This window comes from Lynx rufus, unplaced genomic scaffold (assembly GCF_022079265.1).
Source record: "Lynx rufus isolate CCGP_SWC_20201006 ecotype Redwood Valley unplaced genomic scaffold, mLynRuf1.p SCAF_7, whole genome shotgun sequence".
Taxonomy (NCBI): Eukaryota; Metazoa; Chordata; class Mammalia; order Carnivora; family Felidae; genus Lynx; species Lynx rufus.
In genome coordinates, this window is record NW_025814889.1 from 35113673 (window position 1) to 35131163 (window position 17491).

A 17491-nucleotide genomic window follows, 5' to 3' on the forward strand; every position below is an offset into this window, starting at 1 on the left:
GAAAATGAAGGGTATCAACAAAGACATTCAGCTCTCTCCCTGTGAGCACTGCTAGAATCTTTGTTAGAGAGACTTTTCTGGCAGCACATGACAAAGGGGGTTGTAAGTAAGGTGGCTAGTTCATGTCAAGGACTGTCCTGGTTTTTAAACTGAAATTCCCACATCCCAAGAGACTCCTCAGTCCCATGCAGATTGGGATGGTTGGTCATTCTAGTTGTAAGGCACTAGGAAAGGTGATCGGGGAAGACTGGGGCATTGCCAGGTGTACCTGTCCATCTAGGCTGCAGGTAGGGTAATGGGTATGGCTTAGGTGACTTGCAATCAATTCCATCCTTGGAGTTTAAAATCAACACTCCCATTCCTGAAAAATACCAAAAACTCATGTGCTGTAGGGATAATAGGACAGTGATGTTGGCCACAACAGGCACTTCATTCAAAAGACTAGACATTAACACTAGTTTGAGAAGCCCCTTTGTTATCCTGGGCAGGCGCCACATTTACTGTGGACCAAAAGCAAAATCCTTTGCTTACACGGCCACTGCCCATGGAAGGAAACTACTATATATCTTTTTCTGGTCAAATGCATTTAAAAATGTTTAGAGAGGGAATGGGAGTAACAACAACATGGGTTCTCTGGCCATGTCCAGATCCAAATCTTGGCTCTGTTTCTTTCTGGCATTTAGTCTTTCTGGTCTCAGTTTCCCCATCTGCAAATGGGATAATTGTACATACATACCTCAGAGTGGTGCCTGGCACATAGCAAGTGCTATATAAATGTTAGCTGTTGTTACTATCTCTACCCACAGAGAAGACTCTTAGCCTGTAAGTAGTGCTTAGCATCTTTCTCATTCTGATCTCTGCCTGCTGTTATTCCCTAACAAATTTTCCACTCACATCAAACTGTTTTCTGAAGGTTTGTAGTAGTGGCCTGAATAACGTCCCCCCAAAATTCATGCCTACCTGGAACCTCAGAACATGACCTTACTTTGGAAACAGTAACTTTGCAGATGTATAGTCATGATGAAGTTATACTGGAGTGGGGTGGGCCCTAAATCCAAGGACTATTATTCTTTTTTTTTTTTTTTCTTTTTTCAACGTTTATTTATTTTTGGGACAGAGAGAGACAGAGCATGAACGGGGGAGGGGCAGAGAGAGAGGGAGACACGGAATCGGAAACAGGCTCCAGGCTCCGAGCCATCAGCCCAGAGCCCGACGCGGGGCTCGAACTCACGGACCGCGAGATCGTGACCTGGCTGAAGTCGGACGCTTAACCGACTGCGCCACCCAGGCGCCCCAGGACTATTATTCTTATAAGGAGACACAGACACACACACACACACGCATGAAGACAGAGGCAGAAACCAGAGAGATGAGGCTGGAAGCCAAGGAGCACCAAGGATTGCTGGCCACTGGCAGAGATGGGGACAAGGCGAGAAAGGGATTCTTTCCAGAGCCTTTAGAGAGAGGATGGTCCTGCCAATACCTGCTTTCAGACTTATAGGCTCCAGAACTGTGAGAGAATAAATATTTGCTGGTTTAAGCCACCAAGTTCATGGTAATTTGTTATGACAGCCCCAGGAAATGAATACACTCGCCATGTGCTTTCTCCTTTCCTCATGCTGTCTCCTTATTTGAAATGCTCTCATCTCCCGGTGTAGAGCCAGAAGGACTCTCAGGTAAGACAGCATCATTCACTTGGCTCTCCCGAATACCTGGGCTCTTGAGAATGACCTTCATGTGATTCTAGCAGCCCTGTCATTCTCCTGCATTCGCTTGGCACTTGGGACCAAATACCTCGAATGCCTGACTTTACATGTATCTGTTCCATCTCTTCATGTGCTGAAAACCCTGGAGAGAGACACTCTGCTCAGCGCATAGTAGCCCTTGTTTTTTGATGATTACACTTTCACATCAACATCTGCTTTATAAAGAAAGGGACTTTACAAAAGAAGAGGGTCAGGTGGAGACTAAGCTGGTTGGAAAGATAGTTACAGGACGTTTATCTTAGGGACCAGCCATGTCTCTGCATGCTCTCTCTTCTTCTGGTTAAAATGAAGCTAGGTTGTGCCAAGAAAAAAAAATGCCTGGCACAGATAGTGGTTCTTTTTTTATTTTTTAAATATAATTTATTGTCAAACTGGTTTCCATACAACACCCATTGCTTATCCCAACAAGTGCCCTCCTCAATGCCCATCAACCACAGAAAGTGTTTTTTTATCAAGCAAGAAGCATTTAGGGGCCCAAGGCTTTTTGGGGGGACCAGCAGAATATAGGAATAAATCAAATTTTTATCCCCCTGGCATAATTAGAGCTGACCAGCAAAGCAATTAATATTTTTAGGAGAAGAGAGGCACGAGGTGAACAGGCCAGTGGTTGAAGCTTTCTAACCAAACCTTGGTAAGTAAAAGAAAGGCAGAGTCTCCTTGTAAAGCAAAATAAGTAAAACAGGAGTTGGCCTGAATCACAATATTTATAAATGGAATTTAATTGAGAAGGATCTTAAATTCCTGCCCAGCTGTTTGTATTCTTTTCAGTTTTGCTCTAAATGACCCAACACTTTCTTATTCATGATAATTTGGTAACAGGTAATTTAATGCTTATTTTAATCATGTGTGTTTATAGAAAAACATATTTACTAGCTTTGTGTTTTTCCAAGTTCCTGGTGAAGAATTTTGCATGCTCTTTCATCTGCAATAGCTTGCCTCATGGTTTGTGAAGCTCTACCCTGATTTCCATTCCTGGGGAGAAGCAAGTCAGTTGGTCCATTCAGACACACATGAGCTGAATTCCAGGCATAGTGTTTAAGAGGAAACTACTTCTGAAGGACAAACACAAATCTTCAAAGGGAAAGAAATCTGACAGATGTGATGCTTTGCATGTATTAAGTGTAAGGAGAGAGGTTGGCAGGGGAGGAAAAGTCAAGTAAAGTTCATTTTTGGGGTTGGCAACTGAGTCGCCTAGACTTCCACTCCCAGATGCCAGGGGACCCTGTGGGATCTTCAGTTTTCCCATCCCCATTCTTGGGGTTTGGAGAAGTGTGGCCAGTAAGGTGTTGCCACACTTCAGGGTTGCTGCTGCTTTCCAGATGGCTGGGTCCAGTGCTCAAAAGTAAAACCACTGCGGGGCTGGATGCCCCACTCTTGGTCCTTGGTGATCCATGTCCCCTACCCATTTGACACTCGTTTTCACTTCTGTGATTTTGCTCATGGCCGATTCAAATAAAAATAATTACTTCTAACACCTACTGCCTACAGTGTACTGAACACAAAGCTGTGGTTCTTGCCCTCGAGGAACTTACAGTTTTTAGTGCAGCCCCAGAGTTCATTGGCGTGATTGGCACCTTGAGGTGAGCTTTGTGGGTGGAATACTGAGACATAAGGCTGAGGATGCCCCTGTTGCTGCACTGGGCATCTTCTCTGCTGGCTCAGTTTAAAACCTCATCTCCCTCCACTGCTCACTCTCTCCCCCTGACTTCTAGGCCACTAGCAAGTCCTGCAAAATGCAGTGCCAGTCCTGCCACTTCTCTGTCTGCAGCACCACCACCCTGGGCTGAGCAGCCACTGCCTCTCACCAGAACCACTGCTAACATCCTCACTGCCTCCAGTCCTCATCCTGACCATCTACTGCCCTGTCTTTATGCGGCACAGTCTTCCAAAGGTAATTCCAACACTAGATCATGTCTTCCTCTGCTTGAGAATCTCGGGTGATTCTCCATTGCATCAGCTCAGATCCAAACCTCTCAGGAGGCCTTTGAAGCCTTGTCCCACCTGCCCCTGCCTAGTCCCTGTCCCACCCACTATCTTTCCCCTTCATTCTCTCTGCTCCATGCACACTGGCCTCTTTGGATTCCTCCACAGACAGGTACATTCTGCCCAAGAGATTCTGCAATTGCTAGCCCTCCACCTAGAAAGCTCTTTCCTCTCATTTCCATACATCTAATTCCTGTGACTTATTCAGGTTTCAGCCCTAATGCCTTTGCTGACTACACAGCCAAAGCAGCCCGTGCCAGTGAGTAACTTGTAACACACCTCTTGGTTTCATTACTTCTTTGCTGCTTACTGCCACCTGATGTTGCCTTTCAGTTGACCCCCTTTCTTGCTCATTGTCTGTCTCCCCACTGAAACGTAAGCTCCAGGAGAGCAGCAGCCTTCTCTGTCTTGCCCACAGGTGTATCCCTGGTGCCTGCCACAGTGCCTGGTACATGTAAGTGAATGACTATCTCTATGGTTTCTTCCAGCTCCCCGTCTATGACAGTAGTATGTTCTGAAACAACTTATTTCCTCTCCAACTCCCCAGACACAAAGCCCAGCCCAGCCCACCTTTCTCTGTGAAGGCTGGCTGTCTCCCCCCCACCACACCTCACTGCCCTGCTTCTGCTAGAACCCCTTGCATCAGTTTGAGTCTCCCCACAGCACCTGGTGCTGTCCTATGCCTTCTCTGATATCATTCATGTTTCCTTTTCAAGTGTCTCTTAATTTTAAGTCCTTGATGACTCTTAACATCTGTATGTTCACTCAAATAAAGTGAAATAAGAGAAAGACATACAGAGAAAGACAGATACCATATGTTTTCACTCTTATGTGGATCCTGAGAAACTTAACAGAAGTCCATGGGGGAGGGGAAGAAAAAAAAAGAGGTTAGAGAGGGAGAGAGCCAAAGCATAAGAGACTCTTAAAAACTGAGAACAAACTGAGGGTTGATGGGGGGTGGGAGGGAGGGGAGGGTGGGTGATGGGTATTGAGGAGGGCACCTTTTGGGATGAGCACTGGGTGTTGTATGGAAACCAATCTGACAATAAATTTCATATTAAAAAAAAAGAGTTGGTTAAGTAAAAGCACAACTTGGCACATTTCCTGGGTGAGTAGAGATTTCTAAAATCTAGTGTATACTAAGCAGGGAGGCTTAAACCAACTGTTGAGTTTTGGGGCTTAAACAGGGAGGGAAGGACTGATGCTCCACTGCTGGCCAGTTAGCACTTTGTGTGAATCAGAAGCAGGCCCCACTCTGCTGGGTGTTCACATAAGGACAGAGGCCCCTGCTAGGGGAGTGTAGGCTGGAGCTCAGCCCCCCTCAGCTGCTTCAGCACAAATGCTTGGGTGCAGCCTGGACAAGCATGCACAGCATCCTGGGGATGGGGTATAGGCACAGGTGTACCCCAGTGAGAAGTGGGGCAGGAGGAGGGTGTGAGAATATTCTTTGGCCCTGCCCCTTCTCTCTCTGGGAGTCTGGCTGCAAGTGGGGCAGGTGCAGTGTTCACCACTGCTGCCTCCCAAAGGGTATCTTCATGAAGCAGACACAGCAGAGGCAGATCAGGTTCTTTGCCTTTTACGGTTCAGAGGAGAGAAGAGCCTGTGGGAATGAAAGATTGACAAGAACAAAGACAGCAGGCCAAGTGACCTGGGGAGGAGTCTTTGGGGACTTCTGTTGCACCTGGGATTAGGGTCCAAGAGGTGACCTGCAGAGACAGGGGAAGGAGGAGCTGGGAAGCAGAAGCTGGTTCCTTGGAGTGAGGGGGAACATGTGGAGCCACCAGTTGTAAGAGCACACCACTCTTGGGCAAGAAAATGGAAATTAGGGATGGAGAACAAACAAGGGGGCCACAGGGGCTGATCTTCACAGCCTGAGAGTGGCAGTGGCTGAGGCAGGACAGCCTCCACTGTCTACAGACCAACACAGCTGTATGAGATGCCTGTGAGAAACCTGGGAAGGTCTGGGTCTGGAGCAGGCTAGAGAACGGTGGCCACATGACTAGTGAAAGGACACTCTATAAAACCTAAAGAATCGTGAGGAATTAGCAGAGTGTGGGAATAGCTTTTCAGTTTAAAAGCAAAACCATTCCAGGAATCCTCAAAGCTGGGTCAACAGAGAGACATTTCAATGGTGGCCAATAAGGTGACAATGTTTTCATTAATCTTTTTTCCACTGGCCTTTTTCTCTTTGATGTCATAGAGCATCAAAGAAGAGAAAAGCCATGAGTATATTTAGATGGATGAAACTGGAGATTATTGGCATATGTGTGGCTGCCCCCTGCCCGGTAGAAGGAGCAGGCCTGGGCCTGCCTGCAGCTGGGTGCATTGTGAAAGGACCCTCAAGCCCACTCTCTGCCCCTGTATGCTGTGTGCAGGGGGACCTGGGCCAGCTCTGCCCAGGACTCAGAGGGATTCCTTTTATCACTGTTTTTCTTTTTAAACTTTAAAAATATACACACAAGTAGAGAGACTTGTGTGGCAAACCTCCACACCCAGCTTCACCAGGAGTTGCTGGAGTATTTTAAGGGAGCTTCTAAACATTCTAGACTCCAGACATACACACTTCAATACGTATAAGCTAGAACTACGACAACATCACTACAGTAACAAAATGAACAAAAACTACTTTAAATCCTTAGTTTCCAGTCCATATTCAATTTCCCTCCAATTATCTAAAAATGTCATTTAAGAGTTAATTTGTTGATTCAGGACTAAGACAGGATTCCCCATTGCATTTGGTCAACATGTCTAGTCTGTCTTTGAAATTCTGTAAGAATTCCCACCCAGAGAGCTTTCAGACTTCGGAAGGTTTAGTGCCCAGCATATGGAAACACCCTTCTTGTTCTTCCTTCTGTCCAATCCCCAGGAAATCGAATCCTCCTTCCCTCGAGGCAGGATGTGAGTGAGGGTGGAATGACCACAGAAAACCTGCTTCCTAAGGAAAATGGAAGATGGCCACCAGCGTCTTTGCAGACAAGCCAGCAGAGAACTGGTGGGGAGAAGGCCAAAAGGAAAACCTAGCTTTGCTCATAAATGTAGAGCCACTTAGTGTGGTTACCAACCCAGATGTAGCTTAACCTGCACAGAGAAGGAAATGTCAGTAAAACAACAGTCCCTCGATTGTGTGCAGTTGACTGCAAGTTTGAAGCTGGTAATAATAGCTGCACTTCTAGGTAAAAGGAAGGTGAACAGAGGGTTTGTACAGGATGTAGAGTTTCATGAAGCAGACAAGGGAATTCTGGAGGGAGGTCTTAGGACCTCTGACATTAAGCCCTCTCAAAGGAGACTGCCTGCCAATCTATGTATCAGAAGATGAGAAGGCTGAGTTGGTAAGAGCTCTTTTTGTAATAAATGAAAGCATTTGACAAAGCAACAAGTGGGACATCTGTGGTGGCAGCTGTCCTTGTACTCAGCACTGCCTCCTGAGTAAGGACAAGGCAGAGTCGGGATTTACTATTAAGTGAGCGTAACACTGCAACATATGTTATATTAATAAATTATATAAGTTAATGATTTTACAGCATAGGATATAATAAAACCTTAAATGTATATAGAATCCCCCTTCCAAAAGTCATAGAATCAGCACTGCTCAAACACAATTTGTTTAATGTTATATTGTTATTACGAGGAAGCCAGGAGCAAAGTTCTCCTCTGGATGGTAATGCCTAACTACAGAGACAAAAGGCATTTATCAGTGCAAGGTGCTTGTAGAGGGAAACTGGAGCCATTGATCCTAATACATAGGTAGTTCCATGTGGCTTTAGAACTTGGCTCTCTACCCCCAACCTCCCAACCTCAGAGTTAGGCAGTGGGAATGGTACCTGTATTTTCTGGGTTGGGGTAGGGACTCTTATCTTCATTTTCATTGGGCTGGAGGTCATCCATGTTGATCTAGGCAGCCAAAGGAGAGAAGGAGGAAGAATCCAATTAGAGACATTCCATTGTTTGAGAGGCTTACAGCCTTGAAATTGTATCACGGTTAGTGGTTGAGCTGTTGACTCAAAAGTATATCCTTATTATCTTGTATATATCCTTCAAGACATCAACAGAAGGCTGGAATTCAACCAGTCTGCCTTCTCTTCACATTCCTAGTGTTTCTGGTCCATCTTCATGGGCTTTGTTCCACTGAGTCTCTTTTCTTCCTTCCTCCCTCATTTGCATGGGTGGTCTGGGAAGGCTTTGCCCTCCTTCCCCCAGCAATGGCCCTCTCAGCTCCTGGAATAAGATGGCTTCTTACCTTGGTGGTGGGTGGGGACTCTCCATCAGCTGTAATGGATTTCAGCTCAATTTTCTCCTCCTTGGTTTCCTCCACAGCTGGCTTTTCCATTATCTCTTGCTTCTTCTCTGGGCTGGCAGTCCTGGCCGGTCAGCAGGTAGAAAAATTAAAGGGATGTTTACTGAATGACAGGACACATGAAAAAATCAACTACCCTGTGGTCTTCTGGGGACTAGTGGGAGCAGATTCCCTGGGCCTATGTCCATCATCCTTTACCCAGGGCACATGGCATGTGTCACTCAATCACAGATGCTGTTGGGCTGGGCCCTCCATCCAGGCACCAGGCCACACTTTGCTCTGTCTTGTACTTAGTTGGACTATTTCAGCTTCTCAGTTGCTCTAGTCTATGTCTGAATCAGAGAAAGATTCTGGATCTGATTCAGGATTGGTTCCTAGAAAACTCTGCTTGGTATCCAGCAGATGTGTGGCGTATGACAGTCCCATCTAGACAATGACAGAAGACAATGCAGGGCCTTATCTTGTTTTCTTAATGCTGGCAATGATTTATAAAACAGCGAAAAGTTATCACTCAGCTAGAATTGCATTTCCCCTCTAAGCGGCTGCCTTCCTCCTCTACCCATCCTTCATTCCCACCACCTATCATGACCTTCCTTCTCAAAAGAGAATCCCCCAACTTCTTAGACAGGTGGGAAATAGAATACCTTCACAAATACTATAATTCACAATGTTCCCCACTTTAGGGCAATACCTAATAAATAGTAGAGAAAGTTGTGTGAAGCTTACTGTGAAGCCTCAAACCCAGTGCCCTCTAGGAGGGATGGCTGACAGAGGCCAGCACCAAAGCCTCTCTTTATCACTAATGGGAATGGCATTCCAGAACTGGGACCCTGGGGCTTGGGGTCTAGGTAAGCTTAGAGGATTACCTGGCCAGCTTCTTTCTCTCCTTCTCTTCTTCCTCCTCCTTTTGGGCAGATGTGAGGCTCTCAGCATCAGCCAGGTTGTCCACAGCAATGGCCAAGAACACATTCAGTAGGATATCTGTTTGTGTCCATTCTTAAAGAAAATGACCCTTGGCCTTGGGGTATTTGGTGGGCACAGGGGTCAGGGAGGGTGCAAGACATGCAGGGGTAGACTTCCTCATAGAGTGAGCTCAGTGGTGACTCACTGTGAGGAGTTCAGAGCCCGGTAGTGTCCCTCCTCCACACCTCTCCCTCCCCATTACCCTACTAGCTACTAGGAGTTTTCTAAGGGGTCAAGAGCAGGATAGCTTGCAGGGTGGAGTGGGCAGGGAGTGAGGCAGCAAGCCTGCCTTGCTCTTTAATTGCTGGGTTTCATTATTGGTTTCCCTACTGAGATGACTGGCTGTAACTGACATTATAAACAGCATTGTTTCTAGCAGAATGCAGAATGCTCTTAAGAGTGGTTCATTAAAACTGGGCACTGAGGAGGCGGCCTGATATCTCTGCCAACTCTTAATCTGAGCCTGCACATACAAAGACCCTTGCAGTGTCCAGCTGGAGCTGGCTGAATCTTGGAAACTCCTAAATGAAGTAGTCATTTGCCCTTTCCTTCTTGCCCTCATCCCTAACCTTGAACAGAAACACTATGGGTCAGAGGATTGCAGAATCAAAGAAAGTATAGATGAAAGGGATCTTAATATTGTTAAGTCTAACCTCCACCCCCAGGCACCCAGATAATCACACAATTTCACATATAGGAAAGCCACAACCCACAGAGGTGAAGGGCTTGACCAAGGATCTTACTGTGCACCTGCCCTTGGTCCCCTGGTGCTGTGGCAGGCGGGGGAGGGGCTTTGCATAAATTACCTCATTAAACTTCATCATGATCCCTTAAGTAGTAGGCAGTAATGTTTCATCACCCCATTTTACAGACACTGAGGTAGAGAACCTTTAGTTTGCTGGAGATCACCCAGTTGGGAAAAGGTAAAGCCTGTCTGTCAGCATCAATGTTCATGCCTTGGGCACTACATTAAACTATGATTTAAACCCGAATCTTGGGCCAGAGCTGCTTCTACTTTACCATCTGCCTCTGCACACAACCCTCTTGGGGTTTTGACCAGCAGGAGAGAATACCGCCTGCAGCTTGAGTCCCTGGAAGGCTGCCCATGGCCTGGATCAGCAAGGACCTGTCAGGTCTGCTTGGTGAAGCCTGTCCAGCTTTGCCTGTGACTAAAGTCCTGGAGAGTGGCTTCAGAGGGAGGGATACTGAGCAGAAAATAGGGAGGAGAGATGAAGGTCATTTCAAGAATGATGGCTCAGTCCCCCTTAACTGCATTTCCTACCTCCAGCAGCAATAGCCCAAGGCATTGGAGCCCAACTCCAAGTGTGTTCACATTGGAATCTATGTGAGTAGCTGTACATGCACAACACCAGGGGGCATTGTTCACCTAGACTACAATGAGATTGTGCCTCCTGGAGTCAGGCAACACTGCAGCCCAAACTGGTTCAGGAATATGAACTTACATCCCCGCCTATGCCAAAGAGCCAGGCTTTCACCAAGACCTGCCTCCACAGTTAAGGTGGTTCTGGGACAGGAAACGTTTTCTTCCCAGAGCACACCTTTCCCCTGCTTGCCTGGGGGCCCTGTGGATGGGCAACCACAGTTTTCAACCCCAAGTCAGGACCTGCTGGGCACACGTATTTGGCATCGTGCTGCAGGCTGAGGGAGGGTGAGGCGGCAGGGGCGGGGAGGCAGGAGCAAAGGATACAGTTTCCACAGATGAAGAGGATGATGAAGTAAATACAGACTAACATCCCTGGAAAAGAGGGGCCGCCATAAGCCATGATCCCATCATACATCACCGAATTCCAGTCCTCCCCGGTCAGGATCTGAATGACACATTCCCACCAATAAGGGACACAGCGTTAGACCAACAGCAAACCCCAAAACTCCCCTGCCCTGCCCCACTATGTTAACAAAAATGTCTAAAATCTCTTTTCCACCTCTTTCCCTCCTCTTGGCCCCCAGTTTTCCTCCCAGGGGCTCTGAACTACTGACCTGGGCAAGTTTGACCCTATACTTAGACAAAGTGCACTGGCATGATATTACTTGAGAAGTGACTGAAAGGCGTTCCTGGTCAAAGCATCTCTTTCTACTCACATGCAGTGCACAAGATGGCTGCCATCAGCCATTCCTCAGGGCCCTTTTGCAAATGTGAATGTATTCATTGAAAGAGTAACAAGGGGCAAGAATGGTGGGTAGGAAAGACGGAGCCCCATCACCCTCTCCTCTCCCAATGAGGGCAGTCTGCTTTCCTTTGTTTATACTTTGGGCTTTCCTGCAGAATTTATCTGAAGTTTCTGTGGTTAAGCAAGAGTTTTTAAACTACTCATTTAGATTTTTTTACCCCAGTGGTTCATTCAACAGTGGAATTCCATGGGGGACTGAGGGTAGGGGGAACTACAAGAACTCAGGACTCAACTGGGCATGGTCCCTCCATGACTGATCTAGGCTGGCTTTGGCTGCCCAGTGTAAGGGTGAAGCTTTCCACCACTTTTTCAAGACTCCATCTTCCCACCCAAACTCAACCCTGCCACTCAACCACCCTCCCGCTCATAATCCCAGCAGAGAAGAGTCCATACCTGAAACACGGTGAGGAGGGACTGAGGAAAGTTATCAAATGTGCTCCTCCGAGTCTGCATCTCATCAAAGTTGAACTTTCCTCCAAAGAGCTGCATCCCCAGGAGGGAGAAGATGATGATGAAGAGGAAGAGGAGTAGCAGCAGGGAGGCAATGGAGCGCACAGAATTCAGCAAGGATGCCACCAGGTTGCTTAAGGAGTTCCAGTACCTGAGGACCAGCATGAGGGAGATTAGCATCCTTTTTCTATGCTTTCTTTAACATCACTCCTCATTCACGCATCCACTAGAAATTTTAAGATAAATTATAACTCCTTTTGCCCCTTCATTCCTATAGTGGTGGTGGTGTGAACTGGGTTGGTAAGCTCACAGAGTGTGGAGCTAGTTAATTCAATGTTCCAGGATCAGTAATGTGTAATGGCAAATAGAGGGAACTAAGAAGTGAGAAGCCTGAGTTCCAGTCTAACTCCACAAGTTGCTACCTGCTAGTTGCAGTTGGGCAAGTCACATAACTTCCCTTCTATTTACCTCATCATCCAAGAAAATAGAGACAACAGTAGCAATTGGGAATATTACATGAGGAAAAAAAAAGCAGCTCTCCAAACAACAAAATAAAGACTAAACAAGTGGGACTACATCAAACTAAAAAAGCTTCTGGTCAGCAAAATAAACCATCAACAAAGTGAAAAGACAACCTATGAAACAGGAAAAAAATATTTGCAAACATATATCTGATAAGGCATTGATATCCAAATATATAAAGAACACAGGCAACTCAAAAGCAAAAACAAAATGAAATGACCAAAAAGCAAAGCCCCAAATAATCCAATTCAAAAATTTGACACAGGACCTGAATAGACATTTTTACAAAGAAGATATATGAATGGCCATCAAGTACAAGAAAAGATGCTTAACATCACCAGCCATCAAGGAAATGCAAATTAAAACCACAGTGAGGTATCATCTCACACCTGTTAGAATGGCCATCATCAAAAAGACAAGAGGTAACAAGTGTTGGCAAGGATGTGGAGAAAAGGGAACCCTGTGCACTGTTGGTGGGAATGTAAATTGGTGCAGCTACTATGGAAAACAGCATGGAAGTTCCTCAAAAAAATTGAAAATCAACCACCATATGATTCAGCAATTCCACTTCTGGGAATATATCCAAAGGAAATGAAAACACTAACTGAAAAAGATATCTGTGCCCCCATGTTCATTGCAGCATTATTTACAATAGCCAAGATACGGAAACAACCCAAGTGTCTATTGATGGATGAATGCACAAAGAACTTGTGGTGTATATAATACATACACACTGGAATATTATTCATCCATAAAAAAGAGGAAATCATATCATTTATGACAACATGGATGGACTTGAGGACATTACACTAAGTGAAATAAGTCAGACAGAGAAAGACAAATACTGCATGATTTCATTTTTATGTAGAATCTAAAAGCAAAACAAGAAAGCAAAAAATCACCTAACTTGTAGAAGAAAGAGATCAGATTTGTGGTTACCACAGGCAGGGGGCAGAGGGGGGGAGAATTAGATGAAGTTGTCAAAAGGTACAAACTTCCAGTTATGAGATAAATAGGTCATGATGACCTGTACATGATGATGTAACGTACAGCATGATGACTATGGTTGACACTGATATACCAGAAAGTTGTTCAGAGAAGATCCTAAGAATTCTCATCAAAAGGAGGGAATTTTTTCCTTTTATTTTTATTGTATCTATATAAGATGACACATGTTAACTAAACTTACTGTGGTAATCATTTCCTAATATATGTAAATCAAACCATCATGCTATATGCCTTAAGTTTATACAGTGATGTGTGCCAATTATTCCTCAATAAAACTGGAAAAAATATAATTCCTACTCTTAAAAAAAACACCCTAGTATAGTGCCTGGCACACAGTTGATAAAGGTTAATAATTACTGTTATCACTAGCAGTCTTTAGACAGAAAAACACATTAATTTTTTTCCCCAAGAATGCTGCCCTCAGCCCAGGCACCCCTAAGAGAGGGTACAAGGTTTAGTGAGGTTTCCCAGATTTACCCTGTCCAAAGATTTGGTTTTTTAAAAAGTCTCTTCTGGAGATTCTCATTCAATAGCTATAGTTTGGGGCTCAGAAACTTATATTTTTGACAAGCATTCCAGATGATTCTGATAAGCAGGGAAGTTTAGGAACTCCTGGGTTACCAGAAACCAAAGAGGTCTATGAGTAAGGCAGGGAGGTCTTTCTGGGAAGAGATGGGGCTCCTTGGAGAGGAGGCTCCCAGTCATTATAGTCACAGTCCTTTTCTCCACTGTAAATACAGAGGTTCTTCATTATAGCCTTGGGAAAATCCCTTCCTCTTGGAAAAGGGGTGTGGGTGTGGGTTGCTAATGGCTGCTGGATGAAGCTTGGGCCTGTCACGATAAGGAAATGCACTGTAGCAAAAAGAACACAGCCTCTAACTGGAGCATGTGCAACTGAGAAATCTCACTTCCTTAGCTCCACCTCTGGCCTGTCTGCCTTCCAGGTCACAGTCTTGACTGCCTCCACTTAAGGCATTCCCAGCTTATTACCAATACATGTAGTGAATTGCTTTTGCTGCTTAAAAGAGTGACATGCAAACCACCCCCATTATAGCCTCATAGCTGCACCCCCAGCTTGGGTACTTCTCTCCAGAGAATAGTTCCATATTAGGTGAAAGAAGCAGATGGGCCAACAGTTTGGATGTAAACGTGAACTTCTTCCCAGCCTGGCGTCTTTAATGCTCCTTTCTCCTTCACAAATTCAGCCGTTCTCTACCTCTATTTTGCCTGCCAGCCATTCTTCCTCTGTTTGCAGAATATTAATATACATTTATTTGTATCTGTTCTATAAATGCTCTTCAGTGTTTTTCATTTGTGACAGTCTCATCTCCTCCAAATAGGCTCTGAGTTCTTGAAGGCAAAGATCAGAAGTTTTTTTCTTCCATTCTCCCCATCTTTGTCCTCAGATAAATTCTGTCCAACCTAGTATTACTGTGAGAGACTGCCTGTCACCCCAATAGGCTAGAGATTGTAATATTTGCTCTGCTTAAAGCCAGAAGTAAGAGAACCTCTCTGGGGCTAGGATACCTGCCCTTCTTACATTTAGAGCAGTGTTCCCACACTGGAGAGGAAACTGCAGAGGAGTTTGGTCATTTTGTATATACTGATTCCCAGGCCTCACCCTGGAACCATGAAATCATAATCTCTGGTGCTGGGACTTGAGTGATTTTCATTCTACCACTCCAAAACTTGTCAGTAGACTGGTATTTAGGAACCAGTAACTTTAGAGCATATTTATAACAAGATTTTCCAGCTGTATCAGAGGGAAGAGTATATATGGATTAAGGTCACAGAGCCCCCTAGAGATCTCCTGTGTGTTCAACTGTCATGGAATATTCTGGAAAAGCCTTTATGGTCAAAGAAGGTTGAAGCCTTAATTTTCATGAGGCACATGGACATGAGGGAAATAACTCAAACCAGGCTCACAACTGAGATTCAGAGGTGTGTGACAGCCATGGGGACCCAATGGGAAGCCAGACAAGGAGGCCCCTGACTGGACAGAGGTTTGGTGGAGTGGAGCAGGCGGGAGGCAGAGAGGAAAGGGGATGTGGGAGGAGTGCCTGGAGTTCTGGGAAAGTGGAGGCTGTGGTAGAGAAACAAAATGAGTCATCTAGTGGAGAAGAACTCTTTGGAAACATTGGGCATGAAAGATGGCAGATAGTGAGTGCCCTGGGGGGCCAGCAGTGGAGCAGGTATGGGGCTGTAATGGTCAGAGGGGCAGGAAAAGGGCGGAGTGTTTGACTAAAAGTGAGGACTCTTCTCACGCTTCCCCATGTCCCTCGAGGTATCCAGGGAAAGTCTGCACTTCTCTTGGTCAGTCAGGGATGGGCTCACAACATGAGATGTGTGGAATGACAGAGCTCCAACCCCATCATCTCCCATAGTTTCTGGCCCAAGACACAACACTTTCAGTCATCCTGAAGTCTCTCTTGACCCCACATCAGCAAGCTCTGTGGTCCCATATTCCAAGCAAAGCCTGAATCTGGCCACTTCCCATACTCTGTCACCAGCCGAGCCAGCAATCCCACATCCTGACAGGTTTCCCTGTTCAACACTTGCTCCCTGCAGCCTTTCTCCACACTATATGCATCTCAGGTAAAAAACTCTCAAATGCACCATACTTTTTTTTTTTTTTTACCATTTATTTATTTTTGAGAGGCAGAGAGAGACAGAGCACAAGCAGGAGAGGGGCAGAGAGAGGGAGACACAGAATCTGAAGCAGGCTCCAGGCTCTGAGCTGTCAGCACAGAGACTGATGTGGGGACTCAAATCCACAAACTGCGAGATCATGACCTGAGCTGAAGTCAGATGCTTAACTGACTGAGCCACCCAGGCGCTCCACCATACTTTTTTTTAATTGATAGTAATGGATTATAACATACTGAAAAACAATGTAAATCTATCGATATTTAAAAAAGGAGGTAGAGGTTTCCTTTATAGAATATGTCAAATGGATAACACAAATGTATGAATGAATGATAGAATCAGAAAATCACCATTTTGGGGGCACCTGGGTGGCTCAGTTGGTTAAGAGGCCAACTCTTGATTTTGGCTCAGGTCATGATCTCGTGGGTTCGTGGGATCAAGCCCTGTGTATTAGGTTCTGTGCTGACAGCATGGAGCCTGCTTAGGATTCTCTTCCTCTCTCTCTGACCCTTCCCCGCTCTCTCTCTCTCTCTCTCTCAAAATAAATAAATAAAATTAAAAAAATAACCATTTAGCATTAGCAACGAATTCAGTAATGATCATCATGGATGCTAAAACCACTAGGTGAAAGGTCACTGGGGAGTAGGGTATTCACATACTCTCAAAATATCACTCCATAGATTACTTATTAATCATAAAGGGAAAGGGTACCTCAACAGTGGAGAAATCTGGCAGATACCCACTTAACCAAGTTTCTACACTTAGAATCACCAATAACGAGACAAACTGATGCTACATACTTCCTGACACCATGCAATGGGAAGTACACAATCATCTATGTACTCCACACCACTGCAGCAGGAGGCCCTGTTAAATGTAAGTCACATTAAACCTCAAAACTGCTTCATGCTCTTGCTTCCCATTGGAAGGCCTAACAGATCATGCGGAATTGGCCTCTACTGCCAAGTAGACCTCATCTCCTCATCTCCTCCCACTCTCCCCACCCCTTTTGCCCCAGCCCACTGGTCCCCCGCTGCTCCCCCAGCCTCCATGCATACTCCTGCCCTGGTCCCTGTTTTTCTGCTGTATACAGAGGTTTCCACCAGAACTCTGTGTGGCTCACTTCTTCAGTCCCTGCAGGCCTCTGTTCAAATGTCCCCTCACTACAGTGGTCCTCCCTTGACCACATCTATCTCCTATTCCCACTATTTAATATACTCATTACCACTTGCCATGAGAATGTAATGTCCATGAGAGCAGGGAATTCACTTGCTTTGTTTGTATCCTTAGTGCTTAGAACAATGGCTAGTCAAAGGAGGTGATCAATGAATATTTTGTTGAATGAACGAATGAATCTTACTATAAATGTGACACATTTATACTTACTGGAGGGGAAAGCAAGGGACATGGGATTACAAGATAGTTCTATGTATGTGTGTCAGGAGAAGGGGTGGGGTGGTGGTGGCCTCTCACACATGTACTTAAGTCAAACATACTTTGCCTGAAAACACCTCTCTCACATCATTTCTTTTCCTATAACTTCCCTAAGTTCATGGGTAGAGTTTTTGAGATTCCTGACTATTCCACTGCCTGACATTAAGTCCAACTATTATGTATTAAGGGAATAGATAGGTGATTGGGGTTGGGGGATGTGCAAACTGGATGAAGGG

At 45.4% G+C, this 17491-nt stretch overlaps 1 protein-coding gene across 12 annotated transcripts in view; it reads right to left on the bottom strand.

Moving 5' to 3' along the window:
- Nucleotides 1-17491, bottom strand: part of CACNA1C (calcium voltage-gated channel subunit alpha1 C) — a 662038-nt gene that overhangs the window by 96948 nt on the left and 547599 nt on the right. For all 12 annotated transcript variants that reach the window (XM_047065565.1, XM_047065566.1, XM_047065559.1 and 9 more), the window contains exons 14-18: nucleotides 11589-11796; nucleotides 10715-10835; nucleotides 8910-9024; nucleotides 7987-8107; nucleotides 7571-7640 (exon numbers count right to left, since the gene is read on the bottom strand). In XM_047065565.1, coding sequence (XP_046921521.1) covers nucleotides 7571-7640; nucleotides 7987-8107; nucleotides 8910-9024; nucleotides 10715-10835; nucleotides 11589-11796 — 635 coding nt within the window. The remainder of the gene's footprint in view (nucleotides 1-7570; nucleotides 7641-7986; nucleotides 8108-8909; nucleotides 9025-10714; nucleotides 10836-11588; nucleotides 11797-17491) is intronic.